At 37.7% G+C, this 10,000-nt stretch overlaps 2 protein-coding genes across 2 annotated transcripts in view; one reads left to right on the plus strand and one right to left on the minus strand.

The window, feature by feature from the left end:
• The first annotated feature begins 191 nt into the window (after window positions 1-191).
• On the plus strand, window positions 192-8,472 carry LOC138054542 (ribosome production factor 2 homolog). The gene is made up of 10 exons (XM_068901050.1): window positions 192-257; window positions 383-515; window positions 2,045-2,082; window positions 3,194-3,233; window positions 3,780-3,861; window positions 4,443-4,519; window positions 5,501-5,600; window positions 7,029-7,131; window positions 7,431-7,575; window positions 8,175-8,472. Exons 1-10 carry the CDS (start codon window positions 235-237, stop codon window positions 8,349-8,351), a joined length of 918 nt encoding a protein of 305 aa, XP_068757151.1. The 5' UTR covers window positions 192-234; the 3' UTR covers window positions 8,352-8,472.
• Window positions 7,919-10,000, minus strand: part of LOC138054541 (spindle and kinetochore-associated protein 3-like) — a 7,953-nt gene continuing 5,871 nt past the window's right edge. The window contains exons 6-7 of the mRNA XM_068901049.1: window positions 9,652-9,831; window positions 7,919-9,409 (exon numbers count right to left, since the gene is read on the minus strand). Of these exons, the coding sequence (XP_068757150.1) occupies window positions 9,264-9,409; window positions 9,652-9,831 (326 nt within the window). The 3' untranslated portion in view covers window positions 7,919-9,263. The remainder of the gene's footprint in view (window positions 9,410-9,651; window positions 9,832-10,000) is intronic.

A 10,000-nucleotide genomic window follows, 5' to 3' on the forward strand; every position in this document is an offset into this window, starting at 1 on the left:
TTGTGAATGCCGTCAGAGAAGAGGCATTAACTGTCTCAATTGGTAAAGCGTTCCACTTGATTATTGTTCTTGGAAAGTAGGAGAATTTCTTATAATCAGTAAAAGATACCTCTCAAACACTGTGTTTACGTGACACGGCAACCCTAACCTTTCTCTCCCCCATAAACGACAAAGAGGGCAGGGAAGAGAAACCCTGGGAACGAGGTACCAGCTCTGCAGAAGAGGACATTCAAGATGGCAGCAGTGTCGGATGTAGTGTAAGGCACAAGTACCTGTGTTTTTCTGTTTTGTCGTCGAATATTTGTCGTTCCAGTCCAAATATTTCTCATCAGACTAACCACGACACTATCTTCTGTATATTCTCGTATTTCTTTTCTGATAGGCGTCCCAAAACACAGCGCGGAAAGCGTGCTGTGGAACATCGCGAGCCAAAGAATGTCGAAAACACGAAAACTGCACTGTTTCTCCGAGGCGGCAAAACCAGTGAAGTGGTAACTAATGCCTTAAAAGACCTTGTAAGTACCAGGGCTAAGAAAACGTTGTGGTTTAAGCGTGAAGTAACTGGTCTGACACCTGGTTTTAATTCAAAACTCAATGGAAAGCTAAGCACACGATTTTGTTACACTTGGATGTATCCACGTTACTAGAGTTTCATGTCATTCGCGTTTTGTATGAATTGAATGCAAGTGCAAACATCTAAACGTGACCTCTAGTGTTTTTTAAAGAAAGCAAGAGAACATTTTGATTTTGAGCCTTATTTATTACCCTCTTGTTCTTTTTGTAATAATTAGTTTTGGATCGTTCCTTCAATTTTGTACTTTTATGAGTTAGTAGGTCCACATCAGCTCATAGCTGCTGTAATTAGACTTACATAACAAATAAAGTACGTATGCACTGTACAATGTACATGTATGTATCATTCAACTCTGGGGGGATTTTTTTTTTGCACTTGCATTGCTGGAAGAACATCGTTTGACCCCTATAGATGGTTTGCAACCATTCTCTAGAGATAGATAACAATGATTTAAATAAGTTATTGCTGGTGGAAAAACTAAAGGAGCTGATCAGAAACCACCTATTAATGGTGGACAGTCTTGGCTTTCCGTAGTTGAACAATGTGTTCTTCATCCACCACGTGTCTGTCTTCTTGTTGTTACGAAGCACCTGTTGGTGCCATCATGAGTGTTTTATGAAGCACTAGTACTATGTCTGTCAAAACTTTGGTTACTGACAGTTTCTCAGAGGAAAAATGGTGACCTTAAAACTGGCTGTTGATTCTTAAGTACTTTCCTGGCCATGTTTGAACCACTTTCTGATCATTATAAATTGGGTACTCATGCATGCGCACTGCTCCAGTTCAAAATTTTGGTGTGTGCTTTAGTCAGATTTAAGTCTGGTTATAGTGGTTGTGTAATTTCATTTAACCCATTGAATAAAATCGTCTGGCATTAGACAGTAAGCCAGTGACACATGGTTCATCATTTTTTGATCAACAAATGTTGCAGCTGTTGTTCAACCAATGTTGAACAGTGTGTCATGCCATGTTGGATACTGAAATGTGCCATTCAACTCGTTGAACGTTGTTGAAAGATGTTGAACAAAAATAGAGACCAACTCTATTCTGTTCAACATGTGTGCAACATGGTTCAACATTTGTTGAGCAACAATTTTATTGTTGCAGGATGTTGAACCATGTGTCATAGGCTTTATAGTTGCATAACCTGGCATTCTGGACAGTAAAAAAGTGTGCTTTCATGCATTATGGAGGCAGTGTGGCTAAGTGGTTAGGGTGCTTGCCTTGAGATCCAGAGATCCCGGGTGCCAGTTGGGATTTTTAACAGTTGTTGTTGTTGTGTTCTATTGTTTCGTTGATTGTTTCATTGGCCCTGAAAAGCCCCTATGGGGAGCGGTCAATTAAGTATGTATTGTATTATTACTACTGTTGTCACAATTCTCACTGTAACAGTTGTTTTTTTTGTCCTTGTTTATGGCATGCCTTCATAAACTATGAAAACTTTCTAATTTGAAGCACTTGTATTTTTAGTGCTTATTGAAGAAGCCTAATGCAGTCATGTTTCAAAGGTAAGCTACGTCTGTAACATCCCTGGTGAAACAGTTGTGCAGTTCTGTGAGAATCAAAACAAGAGCACAGGCAAGAGGAGTGTGGATTTCCTGCTTCCCATGTCCTTTAGCCAGGCATTTTTTGGCAGGCGGATGCTTTTTCAAGTTCAACATTCATAATGGACTGTAATGGGCTACCATTTTGAAAGCACACAGCCGGTAGAGGGTTGGAAACATTTCATACTGTCCTCCTCTCACTGAGTGCAATTTTTTGACTTGTCCCACTCCTCTGTTAGTCTCACCATCCAAGATGTTGGCCGATAATAATTACCAAAACAAAAATACATCTACTTTGCAGGCTACATATCCTTTACTTTTCAAATCAGACCTCTTGGATTCTGCATTTCCGGTAGTTTACACCTGCCCGGTGCTGCCCTGCCCCTCTTAGTCTCATGGCATGTTCATTTCCTGTGGCACTACCATTTGCATTCACCCTTGAAGCATGGTGAATTTTGGGTGGAGTTTAATTTTCCAAACATTAAGGGTTTGTCCGGTTATGTGTCACTTTTGACCAATGAAATGTTGGCGGTTATGACGTGAAATTGACAATGTTTTTGGAGGCATACCAGCATGTTTTGTTCACATGCTCTTGTTTAAGTTTTCAGGTTTTCCATAAGAACCGATATTTTTATGAATCTGCTGCGGAGTCTTGAAGAGTTGTAAACATCTATCTCCCATGAATTTCTAAAGACATGATACATGTATACTTTACCAAAATGACCAAGGTGAGCATGTTATGTTGAACAATGATCCCATGTGCCTCAGAATTGCAGTTCCTTCCTCAAAACGTATCGTATTGTACCGTAACTGCCAGTGTTTCATTGGTCAAAGGTGACACATAACTGGACAAACTGTTGATGTTTGAAAAGTAAAACTTCCTGCAAAATTAGTCACGCTTCAAGGATGGACGCAAATGGTAGTATTTTCTCCTGGACTGCAACCCTGTTTTTATAACCGCAAGAACTCTGAAAGAGTGTCCAAGTGTCATGCATCACCTTTTGAGTTTGGATGGATATGCAAATGTAAATTGAAGCAAAGTTAATACCAATTTTTTTGTTGTCCTTAAAAACAGGAAAAATGTCTTGAGGCCATTTGAGGATCAGACATCACTTGTAAGTTGTTACTCATGGATTTGTGTTGAATGTATTTTTCAGCTGTCTATAAGAGACAAGAATTTCTTACATTGTTGAGATAAGTGCTAGGATCACTGCTAGTGATGTTCAGTTACTTTTTTGAATGTATAACTGTAGATGATACAAGTATTTTTGTGACCTTTAACTTATAGTGGAGTCTGAAGAATGGTATGGTACAGTTAATTGAGAAATACATGTAATAATAACAAGTGACAATGATAATGAACTTTATTTCAGTGTCAAGAAATTAAATCAGAGCAACACATCTATAAATAGGCAGAGGTTGGTTTTGGAGAAGAGGGGAAAACCAGAGCACCCAGAGAAAAACCTATCTTAGCAGGGTAGAGTGTCAACAAACTCAACCCACTGATGTCATACCTGGGCCTTATTGGTGGGAGACAAGGGCTTTCATCATTGCACCATCACTGCTCCCTTAACAGTCAATTGACAAATGACATTTTGTCACTCTGTTCCTTTTGTAATAGTCAACATGTCGAGGTCTTTTGAATTTCTTTTGAATTTCAGGAATTCTTCAGTGTAAAAAATGATGCATCTTTATTTCATTTTGGATCACATTCCAAGAAAAGACCTCACAATCTTGTAATAGGTAATTGGTTCATTTAATTATCCCTTTGCATGACCGTGTCATGTGACCTTGTCAGTCATAAAGAATGGCAAAGCTTGCCAGCTAGCACCTGTTTTCCATAATAATATAAATCTCAGTAATTTTTAAGCCTTAAGTAGTCCTCTAAGGCCCAAGGGAGCCCCCGTTGACGAGTAAAATCGTCTGGCGTTAGAGTAAAATCTATATGTGGCACTATTAGGGCTTAACTGTAAATCTCTTGCATAACGTCAGTGGTCTCCAAATTGACATTCTCACTAATTTCATCACGCTCTTTTCATTTCTGGCCCCAATTGTTCAAATGATGAAAAGCGCTATCCGCCAGATGAACCACTGTCTAGTGGATAAGTAATGGCAAAACCAGTTGTGCTATCGAATGGTTAGCGTTATCCATCTTTTGAACAACTGGGGCTTGGCATCTGATTTCTGCCACAATCATTTTTTATGATTGACAAGGTCATGTGACATTGTCATACAATGGGCCTATTTCCCATTCTATGTAACAGACTGATAAAGCTTCTCACTTAATTATGTCATATGAAATAATAGTTCTTTTCACTTGGTAGGTCGCTTCTATGATGGTCACGTCTTGGATATGATTGAGTTAGGAGTTGAGAAATTTAGACCAATGAAGGATATAAAGGTAATACAGTACAAATTAAAGAGATGCAGGTATTAACAATGAATCTGACATTCTAGGAGAAACATCCTATTTCTCCTAATTTGTACCTATGGCCTTCTGTAAACTACCAGTACAGCTTTAGTTCAGATCCCCTGAGTTACACATGTACAAGTGACTATTGAGAGAAAGGCCTAGAGGGAAAACTCTTTGCATGTACCAGTACACCGGTAGATAAGTCACACTTGTGGAAAAGCCACACCCTGAGTTTAGAAGGTCATGATTTGGGGAAAAAAAGATTCTGATGAAAATTCATACCTGAGGTACAGTATTTCATTCTGTCAACTTACAAGCTTAAAGTAAACTCCGAATCACCTTAGATCGATCATTCAATTTGCAGGCCAAATAAAGAACAAATACACAAGCCCCCTCAAATTGTATATACCAGTAAAGAATATGTCAACTTTTTTGTGAACTTTCTCCCCAGCATTTTACCAATGAAAGCCTTTTAGTCAGTAACAGTGGAAGCTCCTTGAAAGCTTGTTTGTTGTTCATTTACTTTTCTTAGTAACCAGGCATTTTGTTACTGGAAAGTAAACTAGTCTTGTTCACAAAGAAAACCGAAAAAAGTGAACAAGCGTTCTATAAGTGTTTACGGTATTTTATGACACACTGATGGAATAAGCTACAAGCTAGTTTTTGTTGAACCTTGATAAAAACCCTCAGGAAGGATGGACAGGATGTTATTCTCGCAGTATTATTATAGTGAAAGAGATGGTAAAATGTTAACCCCAGTAAACACAGTAAGGGGTTACGTTGTTTAAATACAGCTTAAATGTGAATAAGAGTGTTGCAATTGCCACAACAGGGATCTGGGTAATGACAATTATATTTCCTTTGAAAGTGATGAGTCAATGACATAAAAAAGTCATGTTAAATTTGTCTTGATAGTTTTTGCCTCAACTTTTATGGAAATAGTTATTTTGTTTTCCCTTTCTCTTTTAGACAACCAAATGTGCAATGGGCACGAAACCTTGTTTGTTATTTTCTGGTCAAGAATTTGAAAATGATTTAGCGCACAAGAGACTAAAGAACATTTTGATTGGTAAGTTGTCTTGGGTTATTAAGAAATCCTGATGAACATATTTGACTCCTATGGCCCTGCCGACACTAGTCTTTCATGGTAAAACTACTAAGAAAATCCTTGAATGAGGGCCATAAGCATTAAGACACACAGGGGAAAAAAGCTGTATAGTCCAGCAAGGACCATGCACTGTGGCAGTCTGTGCTGCTCTCGGTCTACAAGCCATTACCCCAGACCAAGTATTTTCTCATCTGGCCCTTCCATTCAGTTAATAAGTGCATAATATTGGATGGCAATTTAGAATTGACTCCTACAGTACTGTGCAAAAGTAATGAGAGCGAATTTTGTTGAAATTCATGCTTTGTTCTCATCGAAATTTCGCACATTTGACATGCGAAATTTCATAAGACTGTGCGACCCCTGCAGGAAGATGTGTCTGATGACATCCTTCAAAGAGAAAAATATTAATTTAACCTTCTTAGTTATAAGATACTGTAATAAATTATTATTATTCCGTAAGCAGGCATTGGATATGAAATGATAAATAGTAGAGTTGGCTATAACCAGGCTCATATCCAACGAGCACGCACAAGGCTGCTGCCTAAGAAAATTTTCCGGGAGCCCTTCGTTGCTTCCAACATTAAAAGTTAGTAGCCCGAGTCATTTTTTCAAGAGCCCAGAATTAATTAATTAAAAGTGAGGATGAATCACCTTATGACAAGTTAAGTGCCTGTTCGGGCTACTCGTTCAGAAATTTGCAATTGGTCGCCCGCGCTCGCAAGTAAGGCGCCCCAGGCGACCGTTAGGCAGCAGCCTTGACGCATGTTATAATAAGGTAAGGTCTGCTTATGAGCCAGTGGCCCAACACGCCGAAGCTTATCCCCGGTTTCCGTAGCATGAAGCAAGTACTATGGGATGCTAGTCCATCAAAGGCCTACCCCCAGCATTAAATTTGCTGGTACCCATTTAATATACACCTGGGTGGAGAGGCACTGTGAGAGTAAAGTGTCTTGCCCAAGAACATGTAACATAATGTCCCCAGCCAGGGCCCAAACCTGGATCACTTGATCTGGAGTCAAGCACACTAACCATGAGGCCACTGCGCCTCCCAAATGGAATGATAATATTATTTCATCATTAAATTTGTATTTAATTGTATATGCATGGAAATTAAAGCCAATTAGTTTCCAGCTTGGCAACAGTTGATGCAATCAGTTTCCATGTTAGGTTTTACAGTCTGTGAGCTGATAACCGAGACTGAGTGAACCAATCAGAAAGCTTGAAATGCAATATATAAGATGGAAAAGTTAATAATAATAATTATTACTATAAGAATATTAATATTATAATTCTTTTATGGTACATTGAATACTTTTTTGGAGCATTTGTGCCCTACAACATAAAATTCTTACCATACCACCTACTGTGTCACCTCTTTTAATATCGAAGATTTTTACAGAGGCCCTGTCATTCAGAAAGTCAGGTTACAGGGATTGGAGCATGTGCTGCAATTTACTTCTGTGGATGGAAAAATTTTTCTGAGAAGCTACAGGTAATATCAACATTAAGAATGTTTAATTACATATAGCTAAACAAAAAAATCAGTTTTTAAAACTAATGAAAAGCAGTTTGGCCAGTTTAGTTTCTGAGCACTGGGATTGCACAAAAACAAATTCAGCAATAAAATTATTTTTGCACTCAATTGAAGTGTCTTGTAATGGAGGGGACATAGTTTTTCTCTTTTGTCTATGTGGCTAATGCACCAGTTGAGGTTAAGCAAGTTTATCAAAATTAGCAAACTGTAGGCTGGCTAGTAAATTTGCATCTTTGTGGTATTCTGGTCATTTTCAGAGTTTCATTAAAGAAATCAGGTAGTCGGACACCAAGAGTTGAGGTTGAAGAGATGGGACCCATGCTGGACTTGGTAATGCGCAGGACACATCTTGCATCTGATGATTTAATGAAGGCTGCCACAAAGACTCCGAAGGCATTGAAGGTAATAAAAATTAATAACACTTGTGTGGTGATAAAAAAAATTGTGACCATGAAAAATATTTTGATACTGTATGTCGAAAGCTCTGAAATCTCTGATTGAGATCCTTGAAACGTGATTCTCAAAAAACGTCAAGGATCAAGTTTAGAGTCAAGACTGTCAACTTACTTTTGCACGGTACCGTAGGTGTTTAAAGTCCCATCGTACTTGTTTTTGGTGTGACTAACCTCTAACTAGCAAAGGAATAGTTTCCCATCATTTCAATGATTTCGTATTGTTATAGATAAAATAGTAATAGTAATAATAATAGTAATAATAACGATAATGATTACAATAGTCAGCATCGTTTTCTGTTGTAAAAAGAGCCCTTTGCTTTAATGAATAAAGGTGACAATCTGTACTATAGGACAAACAGCATATGCAAACTTTGTGTTTGCTTTCAGGTTTCAAATGAAACTGACTTTTTCACTTGAAAGTATTGCCTCCTTCAAGTTTGAAAATTATTCTACTTCATGTAACTTAATGTAGAAAGTTAAAGGCACTTTTGAACAATTTTGTAGGAATCTGTACTAACCAGTTTATCACATATTTCATCTTTGTAGCCTAAGACGGTGAAAAATGTATCTCGTGATGCTTTTGGAACAAAGCAGGGACGAGTTCACATGAAACGACAGGACTATTCTCAACTTCAAACCAGGAAAATGAAGGGACTAAAAAGGAAGCTGAACACTAAAGAATCACAAAAGGCTAAAAAGATCAAAAAGAAGAAACAAGTGTGAATTTAAATTTTCAAGTCAGACAAAGATAATAATAAAAGTTATTATTGTTAATATCTTCATGATTAATTTTGTCTGTTAGAAATTTATTAAATAAAAAGCTTGATGTTTCAACCATACAAAACTTCTGGTTCTTTTACACATTTAATAAAAGAACTTTGTGATGCAATCTTCAATCCTACAGCATCTGGCAAACTGACCAACTTTTTCATGTTGAATCTGTTTGTAAAACCTGATCAAACTTCTCCCATTCAAGTTACAGGTAATAATAATTATTGTTAAAATACCCAACATCACTGGAACTGTTTGTGAACCTCCTTTAACAAGTTAAATACCATTGTCAAGATAGCAATGAATTATAATTATTAATTATTATTAACTTTGCATCATTCCAAAATGCATTGTCAATCCCCACACATGATTGGGTCCATATGGACGCCTTTCCAACACCGTCCTCCATATGCTCTGTGTTTTTTGGGCCACCCACATTAAACACTTAATGACTAGTCCCTCGGGAAACAGTTCATTTTGTTTCCCGAGAATCTCAATGTTTCCCCAAGGCACAGCCGATTCGAGGGAAACAAAATGAACTGTTTCCCGAGGGACCATTCATTAAGTTATATAGCACAAAAAGAAAAATGTGCAACGGTAGTTGTCGGTCAACATTCGCTGGTAACAGTGCACTATTACCCTTTGACGTCATAGATTTTGCGCTGTTGCCTGCTAAGAGACTTTTGGCAGGAAACAGTTTTATTGTTAGATGTCAAGTGAACTCTAAGTAACCACTGAGAGTGCGTGCTGCTGGGGAAAAAAACTCTGTTAACGGTATATAACAATACGAGTTGTTGCAGCACCAATTAACTTTCAGTGTTGAGTAGGATTTTTTTTTCTAATTTGTTTAATTAATAGATTGTTTTATCCAGAGGTGATGAAAATGATACTCTTTTCAGCCAACTTCAATCTCCCAGTTTTTGCCAAAGCCAACATGAAAGCTTTCGTGGCTGCTCCTAAGCCAAGAAGATTTCTGAGATCCTGCTCTAGCATGGTGGGTTTGACATGACCTAAAATGAAGAATTCAAAGCAATTTTTCATACTTCAATTTTTAATGAGTCTTCGTTCTCATTTCATGGCAAAATGTCAGTGGGCTTGAACAATTAAAGTACTGTACATTGTGCAAGGGAAGGTAACTTAAGCAATTTGACCAAATTTGTATCCAAGCCACAGATGCACTGTGCTGTTCTGACTTGTGTATTGTTATGAAGGGAAATTAAATACATTTTCAAAAAACAAATGAACGTGTTACCTTCTGTGTTACTCAATAAAAATGTATTTAATGTGGTAAGGAGTTGATTGATGCTGTCCAAACTGAACTGGCTAGCCACATATACTGGCAATGTGCCGTATTCTTGTTGATTCAGCAGCTTTACAAACAATTGCCTTGTGTCAATGTCTTGCTGAGAAACAGGAGGCAGTGTGATGTCATCTGCAGATATATAATTTAATGCTTGAGACAGCATTCACTGCCTATCTATAATATGAAATATCTTTCAAAAAATCACCTATGTGTACGCATTGACATAAGCATAAACAAGCCTAACTTTATTCACACTCGTAAAAAGTGCCATTTGGAAGCTTAGTGATATCGAGAATAT

Source organism: Montipora capricornis, chromosome 6, assembly GCF_036669925.1.
Source record: "Montipora capricornis isolate CH-2021 chromosome 6, ASM3666992v2, whole genome shotgun sequence".
NCBI lineage: Eukaryota > Metazoa > Cnidaria > Anthozoa > Scleractinia > Acroporidae > Montipora > Montipora capricornis.

Excerpts from the sequence above, each read along its gene's own strand:
- LOC138054542 (XM_068901050.1), top strand. The coding sequence starts at position 235 with ATGGCAGCAGTGTCGGATGTAGT. Across the intron at positions 258-382 it reads GCAGCAGTGTCGGATGTAGT|GCGTCCCAAAACACAGCGCG; the intron begins GTAAGGCACAAG and ends CTTTTCTGATAG. Across the intron at positions 516-2,044 it reads CTAATGCCTTAAAAGACCTT|TGCTTATTGAAGAAGCCTAA; the intron begins GTAAGTACCAGG and ends TTGTATTTTTAG.